Source organism: Hemitrygon akajei, chromosome 8 (assembly GCF_048418815.1).
Source record: "Hemitrygon akajei chromosome 8, sHemAka1.3, whole genome shotgun sequence".
NCBI classification, from domain to species: domain Eukaryota; kingdom Metazoa; phylum Chordata; class Chondrichthyes; order Myliobatiformes; family Dasyatidae; genus Hemitrygon; species Hemitrygon akajei.
Genome location: NC_133131.1, coordinates 17,003,350 through 17,025,035, shown reverse-complemented (window position 1 = coordinate 17,025,035; position 21,686 = coordinate 17,003,350). Strand labels below are relative to the sequence as shown.

The window sequence follows — 21,686 nt, the reverse complement described above, 5'->3', positions numbered from 1 at the left end:
CCTCTATTCCCAATCTTTGCCTTCTGCCAGTCAGCCAATCTTCTATCCATGCTAGTATCCTTCCTGTAATACCATGGGCTTTTATCTTGTTAAGCAGCCTCCTGTCATAGTAAGCAACATTCAATGACTCACCTTTGTTCATACAGCATGTTATTTCCTTAAAGAATTCTGACAGATCTGTCAGGCAAGACTTCCCCCGAGACTTCCATGCTGAATTTGGCCTATTTTATACCCTGAAACCTCACCCTTAATAATAGATTCCAGCATCTATTTGAAATTTGCTAGTCCTCTGCAACTTTCTCAGAATCTAGTGATTTTTGAAAGATCATTACTAATGCATCCACAATCTCTCTGGCAACCTCTTTCAGAACTCTGGAGTGTAATCCTTCTGGTCCAGGTGACTTAACAACTTTCAAACTTTCAGCTTTCACCTTCTTCTTAGCAAATGCAACTACACTCACTTCTGCCTTGACACTCTTGAATTTCTGGCATACTGCTAAGTGTCCTCCACAGTGAAGACTGACGCAAAATACTTACTGCTTGTCCAACATTTCTTTGCTCTTCATTACTAACTCTCCACTGGCATTTTCCAGCAGTCCAATATCCACTCTCACCTTTTTTATATATATCTGAAGAAAACTTTTGGTCTTCTCATATTTTATTGGCTAGCTTTTCTTCATATTTCATCTTTTCTTTCATTATAACGTTTTTTATTTACCTTCTGTTGGTTTTTTAAAGCTTCACAATCGTCTAACTTCACTATTTTTTCCTATATTATATGCCCACTCTTTTGGTTTTATGCTGTCTTTGACTTCCCTTGTCAGCCATGGTTGCCTCAACTTCCCTTTAGAATACTTCTTCATCTCTGGGATGGTCCAGAAATCTGAAACACTGCCCTCTGCACCAATTTCTCTGCCACGCATTCATCTGCCAAATCATCCTATTCATACACTCACTGGCACGTAGCACAGGCAGCAATCCAGAGATTTCTACCTTGAAGATCCTGCTTTTCAGTTTTCTAATTAACTCCCTATATTCCCTCTTCAATTTTTCCTCCCATTTCCTAACTATGTCATTGGTACTAGGATGTACCATGACTTCTGGCTGCTCACCCTCCCCTTTACAATGCTGTGGACGTGATCCGAGACATCCCTGACCACTGGCAACTGGGAGACAAAAAAACCTCCAAAACACACAAAATGCTGGTGGAACACAGCAGGCCAGGCAGCATCTATAGGGAGAAGCGCTGACGACGTTTCAGACCGAGACCCTTCGTCAGGATTAACCGAAAGGAAAGATAGTAAGAGATTTGAAAGAAGTGGGGGGAGGGGGAAATACGAAATGATAGGAGAAGACCGGAGGGGGTGGGATGAAGCTAAGAGCTGGAAATGTGATTGGCGAAAGTGATACAGAGCTGGAGAAGGGAAAGGATCATGGGACGGGAGGCCTCAGGAGAAAGAAAAGGGGGCGGGGAAGCACCAGAGGGAGATGGAGAACAGGCAAACAACTAAATATGTCAGGGATAGGGTAAGAAGGGGAGGAGGGGCATTAACGGAAGTTAGAGAAGTCAATGTTCATGCCATCAGGTTGGAGGCTACCCAGCCGGTATATAAGGTGTTGTTCCTCCAACCTGAGTTTGGATTCATTTTGACAATAGAGGAGGCCATGGATAGACGTATCAGAATGGGAATGGGACATGGAATTAAAATGTGTGGCCACTGGGAGATCCTGCTTTTTCTGGCGGACCGAGCGTAGGTGTTCAGTGAAATGGTCTCCCAGTCTGCGTCGGGTCTCACCAATATATAAAAGGCCACACCGGGAGCACCTGACGCAGTATACCATACCAGCCGACTCACAGGTGAAGTGTCGCCTCACCTGGAAGGACTGTCTGGGGCCCTGAATGGTGGTGAGGGAGGAAGTGTAAGGGCAGGTGTAGCACTTGTTCCGTTTACAAGGATAAGTGCCAGGACAGAGATTGGTGGGAAGGGATGGGGGGGACGAGTGGACAAGGGAGTCACGTAGGGAGCGATCCCTGCGAAAAGCAGAAAGTGGGGGGGAGGGGAAAAATGTGTTTGGTAGTGGGATCCCGTTGGAGGTGGCAGAAGTTACAGAGAATTATATGTTGGACCTGGAGGCTGGTGGGGTGGTAGGTAAGGACAAGAGGAACCCTATCCCGAGTGGGGTGGCAGGTGGATGGGGTAAGGGCAGATGTGCGGGAAATGGGAGAGATGCATTTGAGAGCAGAGTTGATGGTGGATGAAGGGAAGCCCCTTTGTTTAAAAAAGGAAGACATCTCCTTCGTCCTGAAATGAAAAGCCTCATCCTGAGAGCAGATGCGGCGGAGACGGAGGAATTGTGAGAAGGGGATAGCCTTTTTGCAAGAGACAGGGTGGGAAGAGGAATAGTCCAGGTAGCTGTGAGAGTCTGTAGGCTTATAGTAGATATCAGTAGATAGGCCGTCTCCAGAGATGGAGACAGAAAGATCAAGAAAGGCGAGGGAGGTGTCGGAAATGGACCAGGTAAATTTGAGGGCAGGGTGAAAGTTGGAGGCAAAGTTAATGAAGTGGGAGACCGTTTCGCTGAACACCTACGCTCGGTCCGCCAGAAAAAGCAGGATCTCCCAGTGGCCACACATTTCAATTTCACGTTCCATTCCCATTCTGATATGTCTATCCATGGCCTCCTCTATTGTCAAAATGAATCCAAACTCAGGTTGGAGGAACACCACCTTATATACCGGCTGGGTAGCCTCCAATCTGATGGCATGAACATTGATTTCTCTAACTTGTTAATGCCCCTCCTCCACTTCTTACCCCATCCCTGACATATTTAGTTGTTTGCCTGTTCTCCATCTCCCTCTGGTGCTCCCCCCACTTCCTTTCTTTCTCCTGAGGCCTCCTGTCCCATGATCCTTTCCCTTCTCCAGCTCTGTATCACTTTCGCCAATCACCTTTCCAGCTCTTAGCTTCATCCCACCCCCTCCGGTCTTCTCCTATCATTTCGCATTTCCCCCTCCCCCCACTACTTTCAAATCTCTTACTATCTTTCCTTTCGGTTAGTCCTGACAAAGGGTCTCGGCCCGAAACGTCGACAGCGCTTCTCCCTATAGATGCTGCCTAGCCTGTTGTGTTCTACCAGCATTTTGTGTTGTTGTTGTTTGAATTTCCAGCATCTGCAGATTTCCTCGTGTTTGCTCTAAAAAAACCTCCAGATCTTTTTCACGTCCATAGAATCTCCTGTCTGCTCCTCTAATTATGGAATCGCTTATCATTACTACAGTCCTCTTCTTCCACCCCCCCCCCCCCCCCGAGCTGCAGAGCCAGAGAACCTGTTGCAGCATCTTCTAAGTGATAGGTCGCTCTCTCCCAACAGTATTCAAAGCAGTACACTTATTATTGAGGGTTCACCATAGGGGTACTCTGTAATGGGTGTCTGACCCCTTTCCCTCTCCTGACAGTCACTCAGATAACTGTCTTCTGCAACTTAGGGGTGACTACCTCTCTGTAGCTCCTATCTATTACCTCCTCATTCTCCTCTTATGAGCTGTCGATCTTTGAGCTGCAGCTCCAGCTCCTTAATATGGTCCCTAAAAAGCTGCAGTTTGATGAACTTTATGCAGATGTAGTTATCAGGGAGTCTGAAGGTCTTCCATAATTCCCACGTCTCACACAAAGAACATACCACTAAGTCTGGACCCATTTTCAGTGCACTACTAGCTATGTACTAATAGACAAAGAGAGAGGGGAAAAAAGTCTTACTGGAAACTTAACCTCTGCTTGAGCTTGTCCAAGACTGTTCTTGCTGAAGCCTGATGAGCCAAAGCCTCCCACTCTAATGACTGCTCTGTTTATGCGTTCCTTCCTTATAAGTCTTCAAAGTTCAGAATTAATTTTATTATTAAAGTACATATATGTCAGCCCTGAGATTCATTTTCTTGTGGGCACACTCAATGAATCCATAATGGAATAATAACCATAACAGAATCAATGAAAGACCTTAGCAAATTGGGCGTTCAACCAGAGTGCAATAGACAACAAACAGTGCAAATACTAAAGAAAGAAATAATAATAGTAATAATAAATAAACAATAAATACTGAGAACAAGAGATGAAGAGTCTTTGAAAGTGAGTCCTTAGATTGTGGGAACATTTCAATGATGGGACAAGTGAAGTTGAGTCAAGTTATCCCTTTTGTCTCAGGAGCCCGATGGCTGAGAGGTAATAACTGTTCCTGAACCTGGTGGAGTGAGTCCTGAAGCAACTGTGCCTTTTGCCTGATAGCAACAGCGAGAAGAGAGTATGTCCTGGTTGGTGGCAGTCCCTGACGATGGATGCTGCTGTTCTGTGACAACGCTTTGTGTAGATGTGCTCAATGATGGCAAGGGCTTTCCCTGTGATGGACCGGGCAGTATTCACTACTTTTTGTAAGATTTTCTGTACAAGAGCATTGGTGTTTCCATACCAGGCCATGATACAGCCAGTCAACAGACTCTCCACCATACATATAAAGAAGTTTGTCAAAGTTCTAGTTGTCATGTCGAATCTTCATAAACTCCCAAGGAAGTAGAGCTTTCTTTGTAATTGCACTTACGTGCTGGGCCCAGGACAGGTCCTCCGACACAATAACACGGAGGAATTTAAAGTTGCTGACTTTCTCCACCTCTGATGAGGACTGGCTCATGGACCTCTAGTTTCCTCTTCCTGAGGTCAATAATCAGCTCCTTGGTCTTGCTGACATTGAGTGAGAGGTTGTTGTTGTGGCACCACTCAACCAGATTTTCAATCCCTCTCCTATATGCTGATTCATCTCCACCTTTGATTCGGCCGACAATAGTGGTGGTGTCAGCAAACTTGAATATGACATTGGAGCTGTGCTTAGCCACACAGTCATAAGTGTAAAGCGAGTAGAGCAGAAGCCAAGCACACAGCCTTGTGGTGCACGGAGATGGTGCACCTGGGCTGCTAGAGTTTGTGGAGGAGGTACTGTTATCAATCCAAACTGACTGGGGTCTGCAAGTGAAGAATTTCAGGATCCAATTGCACAAGGAGGTATTGAAGCTTATTGATTAGTTTTGAGGAGATGATGGCATTGAATGCTTTGATGTAGTTAATAAGGAGCATTCTGAAGTATGCACCCTTGCTGTCCAGATGTTCCAGGGTTGAGTAAAGAACCAATGAGATGGCATCTGCTGTGGGCAAACTAGAGTGGATCCAAGTCACTTCTCAGACAGGAGTTGATATGTTTCATCACCATCCTCTCCAAACACTTCATTGCTGTGGATGTAAGTGCTCCTGGACGATAGTCAATGACGCAGGTTACCACATTCTTCTTAGGCACCAGTATAAACGGTCTGCTTGAAGCAGATGGGTGTCTCACACTCCTGAAGTGAGAGGTAAAGATCTCAGTGAACACTCTAGCCAGTTGATCAGCACAGGTCTTTAGTACTTGGCCAGGTACTCCCTCTGGGCCGGATGTTTTCAGTGGGTTCACCCCCCTGAAAGCTGCTTGCACATCAGCCTCAGAGATTTAAATCATCCAGGGTTGTGGCATTTGGTGATGGTTTCCCTATCTTGACAGCTCAATTAAAACTCACTCCCAGCAAGACTTGTTCTTTTCAAATAGCTCCCACGTTGCAAAGATGTCTCTCTCTCTCTCTCTCACACACACACTCATTACTTTTAATTGAAGAAGTTCCTATTCATCTTGTGCAATAACGAGATATGACAGAAGCCATGTAGAGTACTGCGATATGAACGACCCATGAAGACACAGGCAAGGTCTCCTTATGTAAGAAATACACTTGGCTTAAGGCAATGCAGTAAAATTGCTGAATTGAGGGTCTTTTTTTTCCAAGAACAGACTGAGCAGGGTGGACGTGTGCTCTTTGGAATTTATTACAACAAGCGACCTCAATGAAACATAGAAGATGTTGCAGTGGCTTAACATTGTGGGGATAGCTCCATAAAATGAGGAATTTTTTTATATGCTCAGGCAGTTTCACGGTTAGGAGCTCAGCCCTGAAGATTCAGGTGAGGAGAAATTTCTTTTCTTGGAGGGTTGTGAATCGTAAGAATTTTGTAATGAGAGCCATGGATGCTGTCATAAGTATCTTTAAAGCTGTGCTGATGTTCTGGATGATAACTGAGTCATACAGAAATGCAGAATCATTACTAACAATCACACAGTCCATGTACTGCATGGCAAAGCAAGAAGTTCAAGGGGTTGTTATGGCTTGTTATGTCAAGAACTATAATACTCAACGCATTAGAGTACAGATCACAAATATGATTAACTAGTTAATAAATAACTATAAAACATTTTCTAAGTGGAAATAAAAAGATTATTCTTTCTGCTTGAATAACAAAGGCACTTCAGCTTCAAACATAAAATTAAAATTAATGCTTTGATGATTCAGCTGCATGTAATTTCAGTTAAGGAACAATGTTCACTGCTGCTGCTGAAAACACCTATGCATAAAGTTTCAATGGCTTCTGTAGCTTGGATATTCTCTTTTCAGACATTTATTGCTGACTAGCACTTTCAATGGGGGAGTAACTGAAGGTGGGATTGGTGATGGGAGTAAGGAAATCTGGTCTCCAGTAAAAGTAAAGAATTCAAAGCGATTGAGCAGCTAATCAAAGACCAAAGAATTCTGACAGCAAACCATTAAGTAATAAACTCTAAATATTACAAATTATTTTGACATAAAATGTTTAAAAAGATTTTCAAAACACATAAGATTATAACAGATCTAGAAAGGAAATGTTTCAAATGCTTACATGCTAGTTTAGATTTCAGAATTAACCATTCTTGAGAATTAAGACTCCACACATAAAAATAACAAATTTTATGGCTTGAAAGCTAAAAACACTGCTAATTGCAGAAATCCGAAATAAAAACAAATAATGCCAGAAACATAAAGCACGTCAGACAGGATCTGTGAAAAGAAGAAAAGGGTTCATGTTTCAAGTCTGAGATCCTTTGACAGAAATGGTAAAAAGAGAAATCAGATTGATTTCCACTTGCAGGGTAGGCAGAGAGGGATCAGTAGACTACAGGGAATACCTCTAACAGGATAACCTCCAAATGAATTAATGCAAATGATAGGAACACATTATGTCCCATTGTCTGCACTATATGTTGCTAATGGCAGGGCTATTGGATGTACCCACAGAACAAGCCATAAAATAGCGCTAATAGTGCTGTTATTAGCAACAGGGAAAATCTGACCCAATATTACAGACTGTCAGAAATGGCCACTTCTGCTATAGAAAGGAAGGGAAAAATGAGTAACCTAAATTTGCAAAATTCTAAATTGAGCTGCAATGTGCTCAGGTGGAAGATTAACGCTTGCTCCACAAGCTTACTTTGGGATTTGCTGTTTTTATTATAGCAAGCACAATGTATAAAATGAAGTTCCCATAAATTTACCAAATTATTTTTGAATGACCTTGCGAGGAGTAGAACAAGACACCCTATGGAGTTAATTGTTGAATTTAACTGCTCATAAGTATACTCTATTAGTTGCTGCCAAATTTTGTCTTTTATAATGGTGAATCGGGTAGCTTCACCCATGTCCTCATTGAAATTCAAAACCCACAACTTCTTAAATTCCCATGGTATCATCAAAAATGTAGCTAGAACCTGTGTCAATTACAGCTATATACCTAACAACTGTCATACAAACACTGCAGGAAGCAACAATAAGAATGACAGGAATAACAGCAGAGCCCAGTCGGGCAATCTGGATATCAGTGAATAATGATATGAAAAATGTTTATCTCACAAAAATATGAAATGTGATGACTGATGATATCAAGGGACATGGGGATCAGTTCAAGAAAGTGTCACTGAGGTACAACTTCAGCCACCGTCACTGAATTACAGAGGAGAAAAAAGGGCCTAATCTTCTCCTTGCTCCTATATTTTTAAGTTAACTATTTCAGGGGGTTACAGAATAGTAAAGTAGTTAAACTGATACTGTTTGAAATTTTACAGATTAAAATGAAACAGATGGTACATATTTAAAAATAGTACATATTTCTATTTCATACTGCCATAAACTCAGATTAGAGACAGAGTAACTAATGCTTAAACCAGATTTTGTAAGTGTAATATTTTCAGCAATTTTTCTGGAAAAATGCATCTTTTATAAATGTTATAATTTACAAAAGGCAGAAGTAAAATTGCATTTATTTTCTGTAATATATGCAAATCCAAGGTTCTTCAAAATTGCACAATCCAAGTTCTGACAAAGGATCTTCACCCTGAAATGTTCCGTAAAAACTGCCTCAATAGGTGAATGTTTCTAGCATTTCTGGCTTTACTTAAAAAATAGAGTTCTTTACATAATAGCAGAAACAAGTCTCTTTAAAAGGGACTTCATAAGATATATTTAAGTTTAACATGACTAAGTAAATATTTTAAAAATACATATTTTACATCAGGACATAAAATATCCTGTGAGAGGTAATGACAAATATAAGATCATTACTCCTGTTAAAAATGATTCAAATAAATATCTGAAAATTGAATACTTATTAAGATATAGAGAATGTACACACAGAAAGGATTTGGAGGATTTAATGACCCTATATAGACATGAGACTCGAAACAGCTTCCTTCTCTGGTTGTGTTACGAAAAACTGCCTTCCCATATGGAAAAATGCAAGTGATCATTAACAATGAGAGATCAATTTTAATCCCATTAACTCTTTAATCACAAAATTAATCTGCTCCTAGTTCATTTGCTGAAGACCGGCATCATGTGTAATTACAACAAAACTAATTCAAAAATGTTCTCTAGTTTCACTCTACTTTAAAGTACAAAGCACAAATAACTACATAAACAGCGAGGAATGTATTGTTACTGCTACATCAGTCAATGAAACATATATTAACATTTTATCTGTGGTTATATCTTGCATATATTTCACACTCCATGCAGTGGTTCTTTTTAAATACACATTCTAGGGTAAATGTATATTCTGATAAGTTGTTTGCTGAGATTCAAAATTAATTATTAGATTGTGTTGTGCTAACACAGAATACAGGTGTAGACATTAATTTAGAGGAAACTTAAACTACTGTATAGAAATTATGTCCATGGGCAAACATAAGAAAGCTCTGGGGTGGGGGGGGGGGGGGAACTATATCTTAGCATCAATGTGATTCAGATTTCTTGCCAGGAACAGGTGGTGCCAAGTGACAGCAATGGTAGAAAGGAAAAGGAACACAAGGTTTCATTGCTTCGGTCATTTTAAGTGATTGGTACTAGGAAGTGGAGAGGTAGTGGAAAGGAAGGGATCATGAGTGAATAATTTTCAGATGCTGCCAAAAACATCACCAATAGTAACTAATCTCAGTACCATTTCAATTACAACACAAAAAACAACATATATGTGGAGAAGAAGGGCCATCTGGTACACGGCACACTCTCCAGAACATTTAAATGCATTTCTCAATGTTCAAATATTTTATATACCAAATCCAACATATTGAGGAATAATTTATTTAGAGCTCATGGATGCATTTAAAAGAAATACATGCAAAACTAGGGCACTGCAATGAGTGATTAAAAGATTGACGGTAATATAGCAATATAGCGTACGTAATGGGTCACAAATGTAACATAAAGAAATGAAAAGCATCAAGATATGCATGGTAGAATTGCAGCATTGCCATACATACCTTGGGGAGGAACTAATCCCCCTGATACTGGGAACATGAAGCTGCAACCAAAGTACAAAAAAAATAAAATTAGCATAACAGATCTTTACAAGTTATTGACAGAAGCTAAATTGCTGTGTCCTTAAAACCTACATTAAATTAGAAGAAAAATAATCTTAATCCATAGGCCGAAATACACTGCAACTATTGATTACTGTCTATAAATACTTTAAAATAGGAAGGAATCAATAAAATCAGAGAGGAACTCTGAGGGAAGGTCTGAGAAGACAAATAAAGACCATTTGAACAAATGGTTAAAACATTTAAATAATTCCATGCTTTTAATGTCACTGTGATAGGATTGCAAAGGCTACTCATTTAAGGGTATTATAGCTGTATTTCCCTTTGAAAATGGAAGCATTTTAAATTACCTTTAATGGCTGCAGAAAATTCAAGAGCACCACTTCAAGAACTGTAGGAGAGATTTGAATGATGGGCACAGGTAAAAAAGGATAAACTTCTACTTTCGGTATATTTGCTATTATTTAGAAATCTGTCCTCGTTGGATGACGTGGAAGCAGAGTCAACCAGGGCTTTGAAAAAGAAGTTGGATAGGTGCAGAGGGAAAATAATTTGCAAATTAACGGGAAAGAGCAGGGGAGAGGGACTGACTAGATTGCTTAACAAAGACCTGGCATTGATTCACTGGGTCAAATGACTACCTCCTGGGCTACCTGCACACTCACCTCAACTCCAAACATTTTCTCAAAACGAATACATTTCAATCCCCACACCCTGTGTATTTCTTCAAAAAGAACACAGACTGGAAATGGAGAATTAAGATTCTTTTAAAATTGCAAATCACATTGAGATTCCACCTACTACTATTCAATATAGGACTAAACTCAACTTTTTAGCTTTTCAGGCAATTGTGAGATGGAGAGTTCACCAGAAAATATCTTATATTTGCAGCAGCATGTAATTTTTTTAAAAAGAAGTACTAATTTGTAGGATGTGAACAATCCTGGCAATGTCTAATCACCCCTGGACTCAGAAGGAATCCCAGATTTAAGTAAATTTGGGGTCACAAAGACAAGATCAGGCAAGGGAAGTATATTTCCTTCCCTGAAAAGCATTCAGATGGTCGCTTTTCAATGATAATTATAGTTTCACTGATAACTGCGACTGAGACCAGCTTTACTTAAAAAATTGTTTTTTAATTACTTGAATTTGTTTAACAATTATTGTGGCAGGATTTGAATTCATCTCCGGATCAATGACTAAACTGTTAGTCCAGTAACTTAACAACCACACCACTACCATACGTTTGTGCAGTACTACAGCCAATTACCAATCTCAAATTCTAGAAATTGTTCTGCTATCACAACAGTTATCAGGCACCACTGAATTACAAGTTCCAAACTTTGTCTTAATCTCTTGTAAAGGTGCATCAGTGACTCATCAAACGTCACCAACTCCACTGAAATTTGTAACAGATCACTGTGAAATCTCTTGTGTACTTAAATCAGTTCCCACATGCTGTAACACAATACCACTACAGAACCATGAGAATGCTGTAAATCTCATTAAACATCTATTACTTAAATTTTGTGAGATTATAACAATGAGAAAATTAGGTAAAAAGGAGACCAAAATTCAAACTTGATCCACAGGACAAACATGAATCACAAAAAGGTTTCAATATGATCTTGGGCCTTAAATCTTGCAAATTTAATCTCATAATCACTTATCTAATTATTGTGTGCTTCAAAAACAAACTCTTGACAGAAAATCTTTAGGATCACTAAGTTATGTCAGTACCTTGAAAACAGGACTCTGGGGTTATCAGAGAACCCACTGATTAAAAACCATGGTTTTAGGCGGAAAGTATCAGTGGGAAAAAAAACAAGCAAGTTTTTCCACCTGCGATTATATTTACTCCAAGCACATCACTGACATGACTCATAATTACACAATGTGACGCATAAACAAAAGAATTACTAACAAAATTATTAATGCAATGTTAGTCACAACAGTTTACAGAGAACAAATGTGTTCATCTCAGCAGAGAGGAAATATTCTCAATCCCAAATCAGTACCTTTGAGAACTTAACTAATCATTTTGTCCAGTACTTCATTGTAGTGCAGAAGTAAGTGCTATAATGATTAAAGGTACTGTCTTTTGAATTAACCAAGTTCCTGTCTGTCATTTTGTATAGAAAAGTTCCACATCTTGAACAAACAATTTTTTCATTTAGGATTGTGGTTCCACTTTGCCACAGCTATCAGTTATTCTCTTAAAACAATGCTAATGCATGTTGTATTAATAACATGGGTATGAGGTTCTTTGTGACACTGAGCTTCAGTGTAATAAACACAATGGTTAGTTATTCAGTAAAGATTCCCTCAACATGCTGTTAATAGTCAAGACACAAGTTGTAATGAAGCATTAGATCAGAAAATAGTCAAGCAGGGTTTTCAATGTCTTTAGTTGGTCTGATCAAAATTTATACATGTGAGTTTTTTCACACATTGTGGTGTCACCAATTTGAGGTAGCTCAATTTACAGCCCCTAAGACAATCAAGTTCCTGAACAGGCATAGATAACTTCATTCACCTCTCTAGCTTTGTTACGGAATAGTACCAAATGGAAACAGACCTATTGGCCCATCAAATCTGCACCAACTGTCAAGCAACTATTTACATTAATCCCACTTTATTCCCTCACATTCCCATCAACTCCCCCAATCGCAGATTAGGAGCAATTTATAATGGCCGATAAATCTAATTTTGGGGATGTGGGAGGAAACCAGTGCACCCAAGGGAAACAGAATCAAAGGAAAAATGGGAGGTCAGGATTGAATCTGGGTTATAACGCAGTAGCACAACTCACAGTGCTCGTGTGCTACCTAGCATTAGTCTTTGACTTATCACATCCTTAAAACTTTGACTTCTTCACCTAACTATGGTCCCAGCATAGTTCTGGTTAGTGATAAGAGTGGTACAGTTTTCACTTTCCCCTTTAGTGATGCCAATGCACTGTGAATCAAAATTCATTTCTGGCAGATAAGGGCTTCGAGTCACAGGATATTCATCGAACAGTACTTGCCCAATGCTAATTTGCAAGTGATTCAGGCAATAGCACAGAAATGATCATCGTTGAGATGCTGTTATTAATTTGATACTTAGTTACTTGTTACAATTATGCACAACCTCTTTCGTTTTCTTGCCTGTTGTCATTGGCACCTACATATAGCACAATACTCCCCATCTAACTCTGCCTATTTCAGTTGTAAAAATAACATCAGTCATCTTAGTAGATCTAATCACCCTCTTCTCCAACCTTAATCAATATAGACTCACTCTCTCACTCGGTCATGTATTTGTACTATTAAGTTATGCAAAGGCCATCAACTGAAAAGGGCTGAGGGAAATGGCTGTAAGATCACATGCCTATCCTCTTTATGAAGATACAATTTTTATATTACAAGGCTGGCAGAAGGTTTGGGAACATTTCAACCCATATACATGTTGGATAAGTTGTATGTGACAGTAGCATATTCTTTATCTGGAATTCAGCAAGTCAGGCAGCATCTGTGGAGGAAATGGATAATTGACATTTCAGGTCAAGACCCTTCATCTGGACTGAAAGACAGAGGGAGATTGCCAGTATAAAGAGGTGAGAGGAAGTAGTGATGCAAGAGCTGGTAAGTGATAAATGGATCTAGGTGAAGAGGGGTGATAAGCAAGCGGAGGGAGGAAGAGACTTCAATTTATGCAAATGATCACAAAATGCCTGAAAATTACCTGAAAATGAATCTCAGGGTTCTATATGGTGACATACAGATTGTACAAAAATCTTAGGTACATGTATAGCTAGGGTACCTAAGACTTTTGCATAGTACCGTATTTATCAACATGGAGCAGAAAGCAAATTTGTAAATTTGGCAGCAGCAAAGGATGTTCAGAATGGTGAGAGTGCCACGGGAGGGGTGTGGGACAGGTGGCAGAGAAGGAGTGCCAGGGTCAGGGTGGGGGTGGTGCAGGTACAGGCACACCAGGCAAGATCATTTGATTCCAAACAATTGGTTTATTGATTATTACAGAATGTCTCTCTAGAGCTTCCCATCCCTTCCTTCTCCTTTCCCCTTTTCCCAATGATGATTCCCTCCTTCCTGCCCCCTTTCCACTCTCAGTCCACAAGAGACCCGTATCAGAATCAGGTTTATCATTATTCACATATGTCATAAAATGTTTTTTTGTGGCAGCAATTCAGTGCAATACATAAAATTACTACAGTACTGTACAAAAGTCTTTAAGCACCCTAATTATACAATATGCCTAGGACTTTTGCACAGTATTGTAGATGTACTTTGGTAATAAATTTACTTTGAATTTTGCAATTGCTTGAATAACATTTTTCACATTGATTTGATACTTAGAAGTTCTATGCATGACACTCCTATTGTCATATGGCCACATTGCTGCCTTGCATCATAAGAACAATGTTTTAAATATCTATTTGTGGGATACTCATAGTTCTGGAGAAGCAGAATTTATTTCAAACATTCTGTGGTGGGAATTCAATCACATGGCTTCTACATCACTAGTTCAATCTAAAGCCACAACTTAATACATTTTAACCGTCCCTTTTGTTAAAGTTCCAGAAAAATTCTTACACTAAAATTCACTGTGAACATTAGAACTGAAAACAGTTATATACCCTCTCAACCCTCAACTGAGAGATCAAGTCACAATGAAAACAAAAACTGATTGTGTCCAGCTCAGAATTTCATGTTGTGTATCTATAAAATATTAAGCTTTAAGTGATTTGTTTTATATTATTCTGGAAACCGAATATGCTGCTCTGTAGTAAGCTTGAGCAAAGAACTAAACATCATGGTTTGCCTGGCTTGCCAAATGGTTTTGTTTTTCACTACTGTGTTCTGCTTCCTGTAATGAGACTCTCAAACTTCTTTCAACCCATAAACACAATTCTATATGATCTTTGTCTGCATTAAAGCATATCATTTGATCCCAAGAAGCAAAAATTATCAACTGTAGGTTACCAAAAAAAAAATTACTGACAGATCTACTTCCTTATACAGATCAAATTATTCATATATAATTTAAAACTGGAAAGGTTCTCAGAATACAAGTATTTTGCATTGCAATAATTATCTTCATTCATCCACTTAATCAGGAAGACTAAGTTTTTAAGGTTGTGAGTGGTGAACTTTTGGCTTCTCAGAAAATGTATGTAGTTTTAGATGTTCAAATTCATTAACTTAAACATGATTACTGTGCAATGGTTCTTAGAAGCTTCACATTATTTCCTTTGTTAGTTCTGCATTACGGTACTTATCCTATGTGCTTAGTTTGAAAAGGCTGGTACCCAAAGAAGTTTATTGCACAACCATGGCTGTGGGGGTGGGGTGACTAAGTGTTTTGGAGAGGAAATTAGATAATTCTTCTTACATCCAAGTACCCAAACTGAATTAGGTAGTATGGGGAGCTATTTTTCAACAATGGAGTTTCTAATATAGCAACAGAATTTTTATTGTTAGAATAGTCAAAGCCTAAATGACAACATTACGCAAACATGCCATATAGCTTGAGTTAAGAGGCTTTCAGAAATATATAATAACAACCAATGATTCATTGGTTTGCCTGTTTCAAAGTCTTAAATCCTTTGGGAGGATTTGGATTGAGAGACTTCAGACGTAATAGCTGCCATTTACAAGGAAAGCCTGGGATTAAGGAAAGGAAGAGAACATTGGCTAAGGGCATTCTTAATATTTAAGCAACTTATTAATTGCAATAATCATTTATTACTGAAATTAAACCAGACAAATTAATCCACTTGGATCCATAGTTGGAAGCACAATATGGGAAGGTAGGGAATAGAAATGACGAAAGGGAGAATACATTATTTAATTTTAACGATTCTCCGAGATTAGTTTTACTGTCAGGTCAAAGCCTTGCCTTGCTACTGGTTCCACATAGCCCAATACTACCTGTCTCGGGTCGGGTTGTCGGTGACTCAACGGGCACACCTCCTGGTGCACTTCGGTTAACCAGGGAGGAGGGTGTGTAGGCACCCAGCAGGACTAAAAACAAAACCTGTCGAAAGGTGGATGAACTCCTTGCCAGTCAACGGCCACCTACCGTCTGTGTGAGGAGTGGCGCGCCGCATAGTCTTTCATTTCGCGCCTTGTAAGGCATGATTCTTTTTTCTGCCCGACGCCGGCCCCCTAGGCCTGAGTCGACGTAGTAAGTTAAATTAGTTTTGACATTTGCAACATTACATTGACATTCCTTTTAATTATGGAAGTGTTTTCAAAATGTTAGCCTTAAAGCAGAATTGAAGGCCCTTGCTATTACTTACTATGAAATCCCTAAATGTCTCTGTAACGAGGAGAATGTTGTCAACCAGGTTGGTAAATCTGGAGTCACATATAGACAGAGAAGGTAAAAATGCATAAGCACAAAAAGATCTGCAGATGCTGGAAATCCAAACCAACGAACACAAAATGCTGGAGGAACTCAGCAGGTAAGGCAGCATCAATGGAAGTGAACAAACGGTTGATGTTTCAGGCCAAGACCTTTCATCAAGACTGCAAAGGAAGGGGGAAGATGCCAGAAAAAAAAGGTGGGGGTTGTAGAAGGATAGCTAGAAGGTGATAAGGTGAAGCAGGAGGGTATGAAAGATAAAGGGCTGGAGAGGATGGAATCTGATAGGAGAGTAAAGTGGACCATAGAAAGGGAAGGAAGAGGTGACATAGGGGGAGGCGATAGTCAGGTGAGAAGAGGTAAGAGGCCAGAGTGGGGAATAGAAGTGGAGGAGAGAGGGAGGGAATTTTTTTTTACCAGAAGGAGAAATCGATATTCATGCCATCAGGTTGGAGGATACCCAGGCAAAATATAAGGAGTTGTTTCCTTTACCCTGAGGGTGGCCTCATCTTGGCACAAGAGAAGGCCATGGATGTCCTCTTGTGAGAAGAAGTAGGAATGTCATATTTCCTTCCCTGAAGTGCGTAAGTGAATCTGATGAATCTTTACAATCAAATAGTTTCACTGTAATTCCAGACTTAATTACATGATTTTAACTTCCTCAGCTGTTGAGATTTAAGTGTATGCCTCTTGTCCAGTCTGCTGACTGATAATCCCGTAGTTCAACAACTACATTATAAATGAGTGTCTGACATCTATAAACGGCACAGTACGAAAAGTATTACACACAACTAATCCTTCTTTCATTTTTTTGGCTACATGGATTTACTTGCCCGTGATCAATGAGCCAGCTGACGAAACAATCATTCATTCATACCAGCTGTGCCAAAATAATTGAAGTTGGTTACAGTTAGACCTGCTGAGCATTAAAGATTTAGTTCACACTACGTGTACAGTGGATTCCGCTTAATCAGGCCATATTGGTTAATCAGAGCAGCCACTTATTTGGGGCAACTCTTAAAGAACAAAAACTAACAGAGAAAATTGCTGGGAATCGCTTTGTTTATTTGGGACACTGTGTTGCTTAATTGGGCAGGAGACTGTTGCCCAACAGTTTCTAACCAGCTATCCCCTTCCCCTCTCCCTACCTTTTTATTCTGGCATCTTCTCCCTTCCTTTCCAGTCCTGATGGGTCTTGGCCCGAAACATCGATGTTCATTCAATTCCGTAGATGCTGCCTGACCTGCTGCATTCCTCCAGCATTTTATGTGAGTTTCTAACTAGTGTCAGTCCTGTGCACTTGTGTGGCTGTAAGGCACTGCACTATGCCTACAGCAAACGGTTTTTAAATGGTGTCAGTTCAAAAAGCAGCGATTTTTGTCACTGACAGTTGGCTAGAAATAAGCAACAGTACACTTTAGGATGGTTTTGCTCACTGTGCTTTCAAACATTCAGACTTGGAAATGCCACAAATGTCCGGGAGTGAAAATGAAAAGATTTTACTGCTTCAGCAAGTTAGAAACTACGAAGAATTTGAAGGTATCAACAATCATCTTGAATGTTATAATGAAAATGGAGGATGCATATGTCAACAGCATTGTATAAAGGCAGTCCATACCTGCACTAAATGTCTGTGCTGACTTGGTTCATTTACAGTCAAAAGAATGCAATGTGGATTAATTCCCCCATAAATTTTATTGTACTGTAGTAGTATTCTAATTTGTTCTGCATTTCATCTAAATACATTATTTATTACTCAGTTTAACCTTTTGTACCTTTTTAAACCATTTCCATGAAACTTCAGCTAACTGGGGCAGTCACTTATTTGGGTCAAAATGTACTAGTTCCAATGTGTCCTAATTAACAGGAATTCTCTGTACTCTCACACACTAGGAAGAGAAACGAAGCAAATTCAAAACTGCTGTATTCCACCGTTATGATCCTAGGAATTTTCACATTGTCATGATCTCTGGGATGCAATCACTGACTTCATGAATTTTTCTATTGCACTATAATTGTGGGAGAAGAACGGAGAAAGGAAGAAACAGCAATCAAATTGTTGAATCCCCTCCCCATCAAATGAACTGTACTTAAATTAATAATGCCGGATGAAAGATGAGTTCAGATGAAAGATGCATGAAGGGCCGATTTCCTTCTGCAACATCAATTATTCAGTGCAGCGCATCATATTACCTTCAAACGGCAACACTACAGTTTGAAACGAAGGAATAAAATCCTGTACTTTCTTCCAATCTGCCCTTTTTGACAAGGGAGGGGGTGTGTTCAGCTTTCAGACTGGAAGCCTTTATAACCATTTCAGAAGGAAAGAGAGACTGACAGTTTATTTCAGGAGCAGAAGACTATAAGCGAGAGTAACTGACATTGGTAAAAGTTGCCCAGCTGGGTCCCGGAGCTGGAGAAAGATGTGTTAGGGTGGCCTGATCCATCCCTCAACGGAGAGTGACGCCCCGGCGCCCGATCTCTTTTAGATCGCCGCCGATACGACTGTTATAATGCTCCCGTGTCGCTTAATATAAGGGGGGAAGAGGGACTCAGGGAATGGGGGCCCCACCACTCACCCACTGCCGCTGCCGCCACCGCCTCCCGATCCCGGTCGCAACGCCATCTTGATTCAGCTCCTTGTCAACCAGTAACTACTTCCGGGTTGGAACCCCCCCACCTCCCCAAAGGTCATCGTACCATCGCCTGTCAATCATCACCAGCCCCGCACCGCTGGGCAGTGGCAGGTTCATTGGAAAATGTTAACGCTTTTAAAACTTGTCTGAACCTTTTCATTACAATAAAGGCTGAATCAATATAACTATATCATTTTAATTCATGCACGGTTTCATGTTTCATGCAATGCACCATTCAGCAATATATATCCTGACCTAATTATTGTTGTCAACTTTGGCTTCACTAACATTGTTCCAATGGACGGGAACAAATTGGAATGATTGTGTCATTGAGAGAAACAATCTCTTATCTGTTGAATTGTTAAATGTCTAAATTCAAATATCAGGCGGCAGTTTGACTGCAGAAAAGATCGGGTCTTTTGTAATCAGCATTTAAGATAAGGGAGTGCATTGTTCTGTGTTGGGATAGACCAACTGGATGGACTCGGAGTGTTTATATTTGTGTGGTAGATATACAAGTTCTCCCACATGTCTGACTTCTAATTTAAAAGTTCGAAGTAAACTTATTATTTAAGTATGCATGTGTCACCATATATTGCCCCGAGGGGTGTATGGGGAGTCCAGGGAGGGGTAGCACCTCTAGTGAACGGGCTTGTCATGTCCATTCTGGGGCAACTCACTCACCTTCGATCTGCACCGGGGACACAGCTCTCACCTGTGGCTTCAAGTAGCTGTTTGCATGAAACAGCAGCCATATCTCATACACCACTTCGAACCCAGAGAAGGTAGCCAGCAGCCTCATATCCGAGTGAGATAGGAACATACCTGTCCTAACATGTGAAGTCAACTCTGGCGGACTGGGTGGATCAGATCTACAGTGAGATCCAACGATGGCATTTCAATGCTTGGTGGAGAGCGAAGGGCAGGACAAGGCATAGAAGATGCTATGGTCACCCACTGCAACCAAGCCCCCAGTTTGTGACACTTGTTCGTACCACTGGACCCAGACTTCTGAGGTTGAGAGAGTAGAACTGCCCCAATGCAACAGCTTTTCCACTTTAAAAACTCTCCTGCACAGATTTCCTATCATCATCGGATACAATGGGCAACCACCACCACCCTGAGGTTCATTTTCTCGTGGGCATTTAACAGTAGAACAAAGAAATACAACAGAATCAATGAAAAACCACACATAAATACTGACAATGTGCAAATGGAGAGAAACTGCAAATAAAAAACAAAATAAACACAAAAATAAGTAAATAATATTGAGAACATGAATTGTAGAGTCCTTGAACATGAATCCATACAATACTGTGCAAAAGTCTTAGGGAACCTAGCTGTATAAAATGTGCCACTCAAAAGACCTTTGCATAGTACTGTATAAACCTTGGAAGTAAAAAATAAATTCTTAAAGATTGATTCCTGGGATAAAGCTGATGTTTAAGAAGGTATTAAACTAAATGGGTTTATAATGATCTGTATGCGGGCATGGGCTTGAAATGACCTCCTGTGTTATAATTACATTCACTGAAACATACAACATTCTGAGGGCCTTTGCAAAGTAGATGCTGTGAAATGCTCCCATGCCGGAGGAATCTAAAACTGGAAAACCTAATCTCAGGGCAAGGGGCTCATCATAGGTCTGAGATCTAAAATTTCTATGTGGTAGGGGAATTCTAGGCAGCTTCTAGAGGTTACATGGTCGGCACAACATTGTGGGCCTATAATGTGCTGCTGATTTTCTATGTTCTTCTTTCAGAAACTTGCCTATCCCAAGGATTTAGATGATGACATTTTAGGTAGATTCAGAACTGATGTACAGTAAATAGATATTTGGGTTAGAATGAAATGAAAGTTCTGGTGATTCTGTGGGAAAGTATTATTTCAATCAAAGATATGATCTGGTGGCACAAGTTCCAGGACAAGGGGTTACTCTTGCATAAAAGATTAGTGAACTTAATAAATGAGCATATTCTTCAAACATGGAACAAGATAGCTGAACATTCATTTGAGTGCAGACTTCTGTTTTTTAACTCTACACCCCTGAAATGAATCCACATACTTTATCTCTTACTGTCTTAAGTCAGCAGCACTTTACCCATACAACGTTCACTGGATATGGATTTGTTCAGAATTTTTTGCCAACTTTTTTTTATAGCAAATATGTGTTCTGTTTTGCACTTACAGTTACTAGCATGTTAATCTGAAGGCATATAGTTCCTCAATGGATTGGCAACAATGGACAACTTTTCAAGCTTCAGAGACAAGATAAAAAGGTAGAAAAATCCAATCAGTCCTTGATAAGCTGAGAAATTATGTTTTTCCATGTTAGGAGAACAGTGACAAATAGACTTTGTTGGAAATAAAAGAGATTACTCACTGAAAAAGTATTGCACCATCTATTTTTTGTTATATAACACTGAGATAAGTTTTGACTGAATTAATTGTCTGTAGTTTCCTTTGTCTGAGATAGAACAGCTTAACTATTTGTATCTGCCCTTGCCACATCCAAACAATTTTCAAAAGATTTGTCGAAGTTCATAGAAAAGCCACACACAACCTCTTTCAATCAGTACACAAGGTTATTACACCCATTGTTTGAACATCATCATAATGGGCAAACCAAATATACTCCAGCATACTGGAGTTATCAGATCCAGTTATGCAACAAATGGATGCCAAGAGAATTTAAAGGCATATCCAAATATGAAACAATCCTCCAGAAATCACATTTTTTTCCTTTCTTGCCTCCTTCAATCTTAAATTCATTTTGTTCTCCTCATTCTTGAGTGATCTGCCTCCTCTTAATTTGGGCACGACTCTTTCCACAAATTGGTATTGTCATTATAAACAGTTGTTCTAATTGCAACATGGACAGAGCTAATCCCATCTGAAACTGGTAACCAAAAACAAAATAGCAGATGT

General features: G+C 39.8%; 1 protein-coding gene across 6 annotated transcripts in view; it reads right to left on the bottom strand.

Annotated features, from left to right (window-relative positions):
• synrg (synergin, gamma) overlaps window positions 1-18,778 on the bottom strand; it is a 122,930-nt gene extending 104,152 nt beyond the window's left edge. For 5 of the 6 annotated variants that reach the window (XM_073053351.1, XM_073053352.1, XM_073053355.1 and 2 more), the window contains exons 1-2: window positions 18,702-18,778; window positions 9,691-9,731 (exon numbers count right to left, since the gene is read on the bottom strand). In XM_073053351.1, the coding sequence (XP_072909452.1) occupies window positions 9,691-9,731; window positions 18,702-18,748 (88 nt within the window). In that variant the 5' untranslated portion in view covers window positions 18,749-18,778. The remainder of the gene's footprint in view (window positions 1-9,690; window positions 9,732-18,701) is intronic. The other variant, XM_073053353.1, reaches the window with a different exon arrangement.
• Between the last annotated feature and the right edge of the window lie 2,908 nt (window positions 18,779-21,686).